Source organism: Mus pahari, chromosome 2 (assembly GCF_900095145.1).
Source record: "Mus pahari chromosome 2, PAHARI_EIJ_v1.1, whole genome shotgun sequence".
In the NCBI taxonomy this organism is placed as follows: domain Eukaryota; kingdom Metazoa; phylum Chordata; class Mammalia; order Rodentia; family Muridae; genus Mus; species Mus pahari.
In genome coordinates this window covers 122,868,358-122,881,859 of record NC_034591.1, presented here as the reverse complement: position 1 = coordinate 122,881,859, position 13,502 = coordinate 122,868,358, and the positions used below count along the sequence as shown (strand labels likewise).

The 13,502-nt window shown below is 39.2% G+C and overlaps 1 protein-coding gene across 1 annotated transcript in view; it reads right to left on the bottom strand.

Annotated features, from left to right (window-relative positions):
* The window catches only part of Cntn4 (contactin 4), a 94,824-nt gene extending 81,728 nt beyond the window's left edge, over window positions 1-13,096 (bottom strand). The window contains exons 1-3 of the mRNA XM_021191242.2: window positions 13,060-13,096; window positions 12,774-12,864; window positions 2,805-2,932 (exon numbers count right to left, since the gene is read on the bottom strand). Of these exons, the coding sequence (XP_021046901.1) occupies window positions 2,805-2,932; window positions 12,774-12,864; window positions 13,060-13,096 (256 nt within the window). The remainder of the gene's footprint in view (window positions 1-2,804; window positions 2,933-12,773; window positions 12,865-13,059) is intronic.
* Window positions 13,097-13,502: the final 406 nt, after the last annotated feature.

The window sequence follows — 13,502 nt, the reverse complement described above, 5'->3', positions numbered from 1 at the left end:
CTGAGTGCCAGTGACCAAGTTCAGAGAGACCACTGAAGCACATGAACTTCCAGTGGAGGGTGGGTTTCTAGGCTGGGGCAACCTGAACTTACTGTTTACATGAGAGCATGTCTGCCTTCCTCTCTTCAAATTACCCATGTTCTTCCTCTCTCAGGCCTTCCTCTTTCTCATATTGTTCTGAAAATTTTAGTGTGTGCGTGTGTGTGTGTGTGTGTGTGTGTGTTTCCTGAGACAGTGTCTCTTGTAGTTCAGGCTAGCCTCAAATTCTTTCTAGAGCCAAGGCTGGCCTGGCAACACTGGTCCTCTTGCCTTAGCATTCCAAGTGCTGGTATTATAAGCATGCAGAAAATTTGGAGGACTTTGTGGGTGTTTTTGTATGTACAAATATATATGTATGTGTGGTATACATATTTATATGTCCAGGTGGGCATGTACATTGTGCACATGTATGTGAAGTCTGTAGACAGACCAGATGCAGTGGGAGCTGTCCACCTCATTTTCTTGGACAGTGTAATGTCAGGTAGGCTGAACTAGCCGGCTAAGGAGCCCCAGAGACCTTCCCTGCCTATGAACTACATGCGTATGTCTCCAGAAAAACTATTGTTTTCCTAATATATATCAAAACACATAAATGATTACTAAAATTAGAAACACTTAACTATGTATTTACTATATCTCTTGTATTATACTTAAGGCATTGTTTGGGCATATCTTATTAGATGGCAAGAAATAAATTATTTAGTTTATGAAGATAAGTAAAAGTTATTATCTCAGCAATATTTATGTCTATATGGAATATGAGGTGGCCATGATATACTTCATTCTGGTATATTTGGAAGCTTTGCTCTGTGGTACTAAACAATGATGCAGCAGAGAATTAAATGGTCAGTTGGAAATAATCTCATCTTTCTGGTAGTCTCTCCAGAGTATGCACCCTGATGAGAAGATACCCCACTCTTCACAGTGCAGCAGGGAAACATGATGTCTATGGTTGTATGTCTATAACCTCTAACATACTTGCCTTTTTAAATTACTCTACCAGGTTAGAAACTTCATTAAGTGTTCAATGATATAGCATGTGTGATATAGAATGTCATTTTATTATAATATAAATAACAGCTATGTCAATAACAATAACAACCATCACTATTCTCAGGCACCCATGCTTGCCACTTAATGTGGATCATCACAAATGCAGAAGCCATGTGTAGAAGCCAGCATGGCTATTATCTCCATATAGGCTACTAATCACATTCAAGGTCCTAGAGATGGTAAGTCAAAGAAATGAGATTTAAGCCACATCTTTTTGACTTTAATCCTGGTCTTTAATCATAACTTAACATGCCATGCTAGTATTCTCTTATATCTGTATAAGAGGGCCATCACTCTAACAGGGATGAATTTTACTAGTGCCCATCTTGGAAAGCTTGGGCTCCCTATCTTGGTCCTAGTCAATCACTAAATCTCCTCTGGTAGCTGACATATCCATATATTACCAAAGGTCTCTAGATGGAATTCTATGCTATAAATATTAGCTAGTCTCTTTTTCCTTTGCCCTGTGGAACAGAGTGAACCTACAGGCATATGCCTATGCTACTGGTTCAGAAAATTAATAAACCAAAGTAGTTGAAGTCCAGATAAATACAGATCTACTTCTAACTAATGCTATCTGACTTCCAACTCTCCATCTTTACAGATAAGAATATTCATGATAAAAAGGACTTTCAAGATGGCAGCAAATTGTCAACTTCCAATGACCCTGACATATATAATTAGGTGAACTTTTTTAGCTTCCATGCTTAAGCTATAATTGAGGTAAATATTCTTTCTGAATATTTTAGCTTGCCGTAGGCTGTCTTACTTCAGAGAGGAAGCTACAAATAGGTCAGTAAAAAAGAATATGAAGCAATTCATCAGAATGCATTGAGTATCAGCAGGAAAAAAATGGTCTCCAATTTTACCAGTAGAACCAGGGAGAACTTGGGTCAGATTTCTGGCCTTAAATCCTTCCATTTGTGGTGACCTTCAACAAGTCACCACAATGTTATTTTTATTAGTCCAAACATCACTGAGTTCCCCATGCAACTGAAAAATCCTAAGACCCGACTGTGCAAGACAGGAGGTGATAGAAATTCAAATGAAATGTAAATTAAGATCTCATCCTTTACAATTCTCAGCACTTCCAGCAATGCCATCAACCTGGTGTTGGGACAGTCTCACATCATATGCTGTGCTAAGAGCAGAAAGGACTTTCAGTCATGAGATATAAAGCACCCAGACTAAGAGATGAGGGACGTTTTATTTCCTTCAAACTGACAAGGTTGGCTGGGTGACTTAAGCAAAGCACACAGGTGATCAGAACCCTTTATTACTTGGAGAAGCCATATCCATATCTCTGAATACCCAGGGCAGCTCTTTGTAAAACTGCCAGTGTCGTTGCTTAAACAATGTTTGCTAAAAATAGTACTTGAATCATGGGTTTTTAATTTGTTAGCACAGGGTTCCTAGACATGAATTTCAAACCTATAGAGACTTGAAAGAAATTTAATTAAAGGACTGCAGATAACATTCGTTAGACACAATGACTGTAATTCTGAAATTGTATTGGACGATGCTGAAATAAGATAGCCTTTCAATCATATTCATTACCAACAGTTCTCGAAGAATTGTTAATCATATCATGCTTGCTGTGATGAATTAATCTAGCAACAGTGATATCTATACATATTAATATGAATGCTGCCACGTCTGGAGATTCTATTATTAGAAGTAAAGGCACACGGGTTCTTTGAGTTAGCCATTACCTTTCACAATCACATTCCCAGTACTGCTGGCACTTCCAAAATGGTTTGTGGCTATGCAGGTGTAACTTCCAGCATCAGATTTAGTCACATTGATGATTCTGAGGTTTCCATCTTCAGAAATGGTAATTCTGAAAGCAAGGCAAATAAGGAAAATGTTGTGATGTTTATCTCGTGAGAAATTATTTCTGTCATTCTGTTGCCTTTCGCACTATAAATCATAGTTACATCATTTGACAGCCTCGTCTGTTTTTAGGAAGTTTGTCTACATATGCATAAACATCATTGGGATGTGCGATGTGTTTAATACTTCTACTCTTTTTCTTGCTAGAAACAGTCTCAGACTTTGGTTAGAACAACAATTGTGAATATTAGATTGGTTGTAGGCATTTCTCTTTCCGTGAGAAGAATGCAAAAGGAAATCTTGAAGACCACCATTAGTTTTATAACTGTTAATAAAAAATTTAAAAAGGAGGTTGAGGAGATAGCTTTGTTGGTGAAATGCATGCCACGGAATTGTGAGAACCTGGGTTCCCTTTCCAGAACCTGTGTGAAGAGGGCTGGGTTGGGGGCATGAGTTTGTAATCCCAGCAGTGGGAAGGCAGCGCTAGATGAATGCCTGAGACTTACTTACTGGTCAGGAAGTTTGGCCTGTCTGGTAAGTTCCAGGTGAGTAAGAGATTTCATCTTTAAAAACTAAGGTGGTTAGCATGCAAGGAACAATACCCTAGATTTACCCCTGGCCTCCACACATGTGTCCTCATGTCCTTACTTCTCTCATTCCCACATGATCTGTCTGTCTGTCTGTCTCTCTTTGTGTCTCTCTCTGTCTCTCTCTCTCTTACACACACACACACACACACACACACACACACACACACACAGTTTTACTTGGTTTATGTTTTGTCTTAAATGACCTTTAGTCACATTGGTTTCCTATATGTTCCTAGAGTATTTCAGATCTCTTTCTACCTCAGGGTCTTTATACTTGCTATTCTCGCAGACTTGGGAACTACCTCCCCGTTTGTCAATTCCTTGTTCTTTGTTCTGTATCTTCTGAGAGCAGGGACAGTGCTCATCATATGACTATCCTGAATCTGGTATATTGAATAGAGTGGGATAAATTCCCTGTAAACTGTTGTTAGCCGTAGGATGAATGAGTGTATAAGTAAATTCTATTCTAAGAACCGACATATGTTATGGGAATTTGAGTGACTAAGCCACTGGATGCTTGTAGATATTCAAGCCAAGGATCTAGAATGGGCAGAGCTTTACTTAACAGAATGTTTGACTAGGTATTTTAAAAAAAAAATAAATGAAGATTTAAATTTACTGTATTGCAGACACCGTGTTTACTATCATTTGGATAATGAAACTATAGCTCTTCCCAGAATGTGTTCCAGATTATGAACAAGTTAGCACAAATGTTAAAAAGAAAAAGGATGCTTTAATCACAAAGATGCGTCTTTATACATCACACATGCCAGTTTCTGCTTGCTCCTGTTTGTAACCTTGGGTCTCCTTGTCTATGCCATGGACTTTATTAAACAAACCTGACTGGCTTTTAGAAAGAACAGATTCTGTGGGATTTCTAGCATGTTCCCCTGGTGTTTATTAGCCAGTAGTGTCTTTCATCTTTTAGTTTTGTTGATTATTAATCAATTACCTGATATTTTTACTTTTTGTTTTTGAGAAAAAGATTCACACTTTGTAGCACAGGCTGGCCTTGTATTCTGACCACAGTGCTGGGATTATAGGTGAATGCTAAGATATCTGCCTCTTTCTTCTTGAACAATGGACTATTAGTCACTTCTAAGTATTGGAAGATGGGCTTAACAAAATCCTCTTCAGTACTTTCATTTTATAGAGTAATTAAGTCAGTCTATAAATTAATTGAGCCAGCTCAAATCAACAGAGACGGCACAGAGGGGGCAACTAGCGTGTTCTGGTTGGGCGGTCTGCATGAGTGGATGATGGCTGTAACTGTGCTGCTTTCTGATGGAAGCCTGGAGTCAGGGACAGTGGCTTCTGAGCTGAGAGAGTTCCCCTTGTGAACAATAAAAAGTCATGTTGGAACCATGGACATTACGATGGCAGTGGCTTCTGGCACTTGGCCCTTGAGGACTGCCTTGGTACATGTATGCTTTATATTTTACAAGCTGCAAAACCTGTGGAGACTCAATTAAAGCAGAGTTTCCCAAGTAACCAAAGCCTGCCCTCAGCAATGGCTGTGGTTGTTATGGGTTTGAATTCCAAATCACAGAAGATGAAGCAGCTTTAAAATTAGTCACAGGTCCTATTTGCAACACAAAGAGAAGAGATACTGCTCATGGGAGACTTCTGTTTATAAATCATTCAGGCAAAGAAGGATGCAGGCACCAAAACCAACCAAGTTTAAGACACAATAGATGACCAAGCTATAAAGTCAGGTAATGCACCTACAAAAGCACTGGGCAGCTAGATCCTGTCAGCATCTGCCATGGAACGGGGCTCACCTTTCCTTGTGGATTTTTACTCAGTCAGGGGTTGGTGTGTGAAAGAGAGGGGTGCTGTGCTCCTTTAAAAAGTCATTACCAATACTTCTGTAAATAAACGTAATGAAACTTACTATGTAGCACATTGAGTCATAGACCTGGGACTTGAAAGTAGAAGTGGGGATAGTTTGGAAGAGGATGGGTAATAACTGGAGTAGGAGTGGGGGAAAGGGTAATCAGGAAGTGAATATCATCAAAATATATCATGTGCGTGTGTAAAAATGTCAGAAGAAAACTGATTACTATGCAAAAATGTAGTAGATAATGATGAAATTTCTATTGGTTTTTACAGTTACTACCTCCAGTAATAAAATTCCTCAAAACTACAGTTTTCAAAAGCAGTCTTGCTCTAGCTAAATCAAAGCCTTGGTTGAAAAAGATGCAACCAGGAGGCCTTCTGCTTACTCACCCACAGAGCCATACACAGTTGCTCATTGAACAGCATTTGATTCCTTATTTACCAGGGAGCAGATGTACTAACAAAAGTGGAGTGGCGACCACATTTTAATTACCTCAATAATAACAGAAATAGCTTTCAAGGATCTAATCACATTCCTATTTATGAGACAATTTTTTGGAAATTGAGAAATGTTGGCATATGATAACTCAGTAAATAGGGTGGCGTTCATAGTTTGGATGTGAATTGAATTCATCTAACAGGAGGTAGATGAGCCTGGAACATAGGAAACACACAGGGACACTTTCAATGCACAAAGGTCTAATTAATAGATTGTTTCAATTAAAACAGTATCCTTCTAATGCCAAATTCCTAAAGCTATTGCCCAAATTAAACTGTTCCATGCAAATGCTATGGATCAGGAAGGGTGCAGAGGATTTCCCCCAAAAATGATGTGGGACCTAGCCTACCCTTGATACATGTCAAGTGTATAACATGACGATATTATTTATGCTCAAAGGCAGGGCAGCTCAGTCTTTTCAGTACTGATATTTGGAACTAGATGATTCTTAGTGTTTGGGAAGGATACCAAGCAACATACCAGGGCTATCTCAGGCTCCATCTCAACCCCTTATGTTCTGCAATAGAAAAGGTTTGAGGGAATTTGCCTTTGGAAAGAGAACCGGTCTAAGCCAATTGGCTATTGCAGTGACTGCCATTGGTTCTATTCTGCCCTTGCGCCTCCCACCACCACTGCCAATGTTACTTACAAAGAGGTAAATAAAAAATTAAAAAAAAAAAAAAGACTTGAAATATTAGAATTTACACAAGAGGATGCCAGAGAGGAGGCTCATTTGTATGAAGGACAACTTCAGTAGCCTTCACTAAGTCATGTCACCTTGCTATGATGCTTATTTGACCTTGCTGCAATCTAGATTAGAGGGCAAGCTGATGTCCTCAGAATGGTTTCCCTTGCAATACAGCTCAGTGACTTAGGTGGCAAATTCTCATCCTCAAGTTAAAACTCACTCCTATTCTTAAGCTGTGTCATTTTGAGTAAAGTAGTTTCTCTGTACTTATTTTTAAAAAAATCATCTTTTTAGTTTACATTTCAAGTGGTGTTCTCCTCAGTTTCCATCCCCACCCCAGTTCATCCCCTCTCCCCTCCCTTTTGTGTCTATGGGGGTGCTCCTCCACCCACTCACCCATTCCTACATTACTTAATTTGAGGAAACAGATTAGTAACAACTATGTCTTCTAGGTTGTTGGTAAGTTTTGCAGCATTTAGAAAAATGTGTGGCATACCAAATGTACCATCTAGGTGTATCAACCACCTGTCCTTGTCAGTGCAGCTCTGCACTCCCCACCCCTACTCCTACCTTCAACTCCCAACCCCTCCCCCATCTCACATTTCAAGTACCCATAAAGGACTGCCCAGGTAAAGACAAGTGGTGAGTTGTTCTGCCATCTGGAGTCCTGCGACTTATTAGCATGTTTAACAAAGCATATGAATGACAGTAAGCTGTCACAGAATAGCGATGGAATATGAGCAATATTCATGGGTATTTAATAACCATACCCCAGATAATAAACCTTTGTCACATGACAATTTCTTCCTAATTGAAATATTCCCTCCTAGAGGGAGGAGGGAGGCTCATGGGACTTAGGAAGTGAGCAACCTTCCAAGTCCATAACAAGGCCCCTCCCCACAATTATAAAAGCAGGAGACAGCTGTGTGTGGGATAAACTCTAAACAGCCCAGCTGCTGGGAGAAGATACGCTGATCTGTAGAGCCATGTGCAAGTCATGCAGAGAACTCTTGCAGCTCTCAAATTGCCACCCATCCTGGGTGGGCTTTTTGGTGATAGAATGTCTATGCACATGTAAGCAACTCCTCTCTGACACTCCTGTAAGCAATACCTATGCGCCCATCACTTCAACAACTTGACTCTGGGTGGTATCATTTATTTGGATGATTTTTTTGTGCCCTAGCTGGAGTAAGATGTTTGTTCACACCTCTCCAGGAAAAATTAGCACATTATCCTCCACCTGCTTACTTACGTTTTCAATAAATGTAATAATGCTTTATACATGACAATACATCTAGAAACAATGTCCATATGTTGTAGACCAAACATTTCTATGACTGGAATGGCTATAACTTCTCCAATAAGAATTTTCTTTTCATAACCCTACCTGTATAAAGAGTAAGGTACAAACCTGTCTGAGCAGGAGACCCTGTTTCTTCACTACAGAGGTTAGTTTAAGAATACGTATGCCACCAACACCAGAGTTTATCTGAGGAAACAATCTTTTTCTGATAAATTGCTGAACTTGGAAGATATAAAACTAGGAGTTTGGGCAGTTACTTCACAAAGAAAGAAAAAAAAAAGCAATTCTGGGGGAAGTCAAGCAAAGAGATGGAGAAAGGCAAAGATGGAGAGGCCAGCAGCTTATGCCAATGTTGAGCTTCTGATTCTGCCCAGCAGTTAGGAACCCATGATATATGAACCAATAATTTCAGATACCAGGAATGGAGTTTTCAGCCCATAAAAGTGGAAGAATGCAATCTCCTGAAGACACTACTGAACCTGTCCAGGTAATAGTTGATATGAGAGTGCAGGCAGGGAATGGATTTCTACCAGTGAGTTGGTGCCAGCTGCCTCCCCTGAACATATTATGAACAAACTGATGAATGCTTATTATGGTAAAATAGCTACAGAGCATTGAGTGTGGGAACCTCACCCCATACTTCCTCATATATGGCTGGGTCATACTTTTAGCTACTTATCTCTACATTTTAAGGCTCTACGTTCAAAGATTTACCTGTTGCTTTAAATTTGCTTTATAGGATTTGTGGTGTGTGTGTGTGTGTTTGGTACATGTACTTATTCATATATGTACATGTGAGTTCATGTATATGGAAGTCAGAGGCCAACATCAGGTGACTTTTTCAATTGCTTTCTACCAGATTTTTTTTGACACAAGGTCCTTCACTGAAACTAGAGCTTACATATTTGGATATACTGACTGGGAAATGAGCTTAAGGGGTCTTTTTGTCCTGTTTTCTTTTTTCTTTTTTCTTTTTTTTTCTGCAGTCAGGCTCCCAAGCTGAAATACACATGCATGGCAAAGTCTGATTTCTACACAGGAACACAGGGTCTAAAATCTGTTTCCATACTTTCATGACATGTGTCTTACTGACAGAGCCATAATCTTAATCCCTGTTTTATGGAACTTTTTTATGAACTAAGAAAAAGCTCATATGTTAGGTGCTATTTGGACAATCTCAAAGAACTTTTGAGATAATACTCAATACTAATATTTATTTAGACACTTGTTTCCTTATAAGTCAGATGCCATGCCAATTTTCTTTTTTTTCCCTTTGATTTAAGTTTTATTGCTTTATGATGAGAAAAGATACATAATTTCAATTTATCTGAATTCATTAACATTTAAAAACATATTTTGAGTAAATAGACTTACATCACTTTCTTCTTTCCCTTTTGTACGCCAGCTCCTTCCAGAGAGCCCTGCCTTCAAAATCTACAATACCTTTTTTTTTATCATATTCTTTAAAAATTATAAAATATTGTAATAATAAAAATGAGTATTATAAAAGTTGTTTGATATTAAACAACAATCAATTGAAGTTTTATGTAGATGTTTGTCTACATCAATACTGAAAATACATACATTTTTCTCAATATAAATTTTAAGTAACTCTAAGTATATTAACTATATGATATTTTAAGATAAAATATCACTATTAGTTTTTTTAATGAACATAAATAAAGTCTTTTTGTTTGTTTTGTTTTTAGTAGAGCTTAAANTCTTGGCTCTTACTGTGGTACAAACACAAAATAAGAACAGTTTTTGGACATTGGAGTTCATTGTAATAAGGCTGTACTTGAATGTCCCTCACATTACCAAAGGATTTTTACCTCCATAGTAGATAAGCTAAGAGCTGACAGTTCTGATGCACAAGGAATGAATTGTAGGCACTTGTTTTTTAGGTCAGGTGCCATGCCAATTTTCAAAAAAGAAGAAGAAAAACAACCATATTCTTCAAAGACTATAATAAATTTTCTCTATATTAAATTTCCTGAAAATTTAAAATGTTTTATTTATTTGATTTTTTTAATGTTTATGACAGTTTTTCCTGTGTGTATTTATGTGTATTTCTGGTGAATGTAGAGGTCAGAAGAAGGTATTTGTCCCTGGAACTGGAGTCACAGATGGTTTGGAGTTGCCATGTAGGTGCTGAGAACTGAGCCACGCTTCTCTGCAAGAGCATAAAGTGCCCTTAACCACTGAGCCATCCTGACAGCCCCTTTCAATGAGATCACACCGTTTCCTTTGTGCTCCATCTCACTTGAGCTTTCCCATTTTAGGCTATTGATTGACCCCGAGGTTGATGTTGAACTCTGAGCTCGTCCTAAGGCTTATGAATAGTGATAAGACTAGATAAAAAAGATTGAAAAATGGAAATCCATCCCTGACTTAGAATAGGTCAGTCATGACCTACCAACAGGCTTTTGAAGACATCACGGATAGTATCAGAAAAGAAAGCCAACAATGATAAAATATCAAGTAATAAAAACAAGGGTGTGACAGGGAACTCAATTGTCTCTACATGAGGAGAGGTCACCTAATTTACAACACAGTAAATTACCGGCAGCATACAGAAGTGTTTGCTCCTCTTCTGTCACCGGAGGCTTCAGATACAGAGGGGACAGGAGCCTATCTGGACTTATGAGATAAACTGAATCTTTCTTTCTTAGTTTGAGGCTCTGGGTTGGAGTCATTGAAGGGCTGACCTTGTCAACTCTGTAAATCAAAACTAGTCTGGGGACCGGGGACCTTTAAAAGTGCTGAATCTTTTCTTTTGGGGAGCTTTAGTAGCAGATGACAAAAGCTGCCAACTCCATAATATTCTATCACCCCAAAGGGAAGGTTGATCCCAGAATAGTGACCTGTAATTCTTATGAGCAGTTATGCATGGAGGCCCTGCTGCTGGGGAGAGAGGCAGGGCATTCTCATTTGCCTGTGAGTCACTTTGACCATTTCCTTGGACTTAAATCTCTTTACACCACAACTTAAAAAGCCACTTTCCTTCTTCAGAATGGGGGTGGGGGTGGGGGAGGATAGCAATCTTTGTCTCTTTTATATGTGATATATTTTTTTAAAAAAGTTTGAGAGTCGAATGCCTGCAAACAAAACTATTGATGAAAAAAAAAAAAAAAAAGGAACAGACACAATTAGAACCCAAAGATGTAGGCAGGTATTGCTAATTGTCAGCTCAGGAAACTGGCAGTATGGTGGTATTGCCATGCAAGGCTTGGCCCCAGACAGGCATGGACTGGAAGCTCCAGGGGCTACCAGTGGTACCTTAGATGCAGTTAAGACATGCATCTTTTCAACCAGGGGGATCTTCTGCTTTTTTGTTGAGGGATAGCACTGAGCATGTCAATCAACCTTCATTGTAAGACTAGAGAAAAGGTTGCCTAGCCCTACATATGTGTGCTTCATTCTGAATTTTATCTGAACTCAAATAAGGGGATATTTTATGCAAAACATCCATTCTGGGATAATTGTGACAAATGGGAAAACATGGTGTTAGAGATAACACATCTGTCTCTTCAGGGCAGCAATCACCTAGAAAGCGGCAGTAGCTTTTGGGGGCAGATGACCTCGTTAAAGTTCCTATCTGCCCTCTGTGGGCCCTTCAGATTGGAGCTCCTCAGTCAGTCTCTTTCCACTGCTCCCATTTGTGAAGGCGTTGGAGCAGCCTTCAGGCAGAGAGCTATAAGCCCCTTCCTCTTTAGCTCTGTGTGCAGACTTACTACACAGAAAATAGTAGGGTAACAGAAGCTAGTAGGGGTGTTGTCATTGCAAAGTTCCATATACCAAGTAGCTTCACCATGGGGACTTGTTAATTCACACCTCAGGAGGCTGAAGTCTGAGATTATTGATTTTTGTGAGCAGTTCTGCAGAGAAGCCTAATTTCTCAAGATTGGCAGAGCTAGGTCTGCTTAGATGCTTTGACAATGAAATGAAGGTATCCCTCCGTCCTCTTCCTGGCTTCTAGTGACCATGTGCTTCATTCTGTACTATCCAGACTTACAGAGACATTTCTCTGTTCTCTGATTCTGTTATTATATAACCAATCTACGTGTCCTTCACACCACTTTCCCTTGTGTATGTTCCTACCTTCAAATTTCCCTCACACAATTATAGCCAGACTTTTGGCTACTTTGTGGGTTCTTTTTCTTCTATTCTTCTCCACCTCTTTCAACCACCCTTTCAACTCCCTAACACCAGATACAAATTATAGAGGAGAAAGGGGGCAATGTTAAACATTAGGCTACTTCCTGCTGGTTAGGGGCAATGAGTTCTTTTCAACAACTTTGATTTTTGTAGTTCAGATATCTAATTTCTTCTTATTGTTTCTTCTTTGTGCCTGAATACTTAGCAAACTGCAACCAACAACCCACCAACATCAACTGTACCTCTTGGGGCCCTAGCATTTATATACCCTCTGAAGAGTCCCCAAAATTCAAAATGCCACATACTCACAGAAACTATCTACAGCTAAGAAAATCACACCCTGGCTAAAGCATGAGGCAAATCATAGTCAGATACTGGGGAAAATCTGAAGCGGCCCCATATCTCACACTTGGGGTTAAAATGAAAACTGATTCTTATAAAATATTTCTATATATATTTTTTAAAGAAACCAAATTCTCACTCCACCCCATGACCCTACTTATTGATTTATGTAATCTGTGCTGACTTTATGGCAATCTGAGTCATTTGTAGTGACCAATCCCACATAAGGCCACATTGCAACGTTCCGAATGAACATGAGTTGTAGGTGTATACCATTCAATCTATTCAAAGAAGAAACTCCCCAGAGTTGTTTGCCCTATGTGACCCACTGGCTTCTATACCACACTATAGCCCTCAGAGGAAGGCACAGATTAGGAACTGAAGAGTGGATTTTGTTTCTGTAGGCCTGGTCCTAGCTCACATGCTTACTGCTCAATTGTTTTGCTGCTTGAAGAGTCTGATCCCTTTACATAGCAGTAGCTAGCAGAGACTTCACATTGTTGCTCTTTTGTGCTGTATTCTAATCCAATGTGGAATAATATGTAGAGGTGGAACATAAAAGTAATACCATTCAGTAGGGGGTTAGAGAGATGCTTCAGCACTCAGGAGCACTGGTTGCTCTTCCAGTGGACCTGACATTTAATCTAAACACTCACATAGAGGTTCAAAACTGTCTGCCAACTTCAGTCCAAGGAATCCAACTCTGTCTTCTCACCTCCATGGACAACTGCATACATGAAGTACACAGCCATACTTATAGGTAATGCACACATAAATATTTTTTTAAAAAAGTAATTCTATCTTTTTTATGTTCACAGGTAAAAAAAGGGTAAAGACTTGGCTGAGAAGTGAATGCAGTCTTTAATTCACTAATTTTATTTATTAATGGATAAAAGTAGACATCTGTTTCTTGTTGCAGGACATTCTCTGTCCAGTCACATTAAGGCAATGGCAGGCCTGTGATTGGACAGGAAAAGGGAGGCAGAGCTAGGAGTTTGGGGAACAGAGAGAGATAGAGACGTTGCAGGAGGGGAGAAGGGAGAAGCCAACATGGAAGCAGACAAACAGGAAAAGGATCCTGATCCCATGTGGTTTTAAACAGCCACAGGAGCTAAGATTTTCACGTGAGAATGATTGGGTTAAAGCTTTATCTTTATC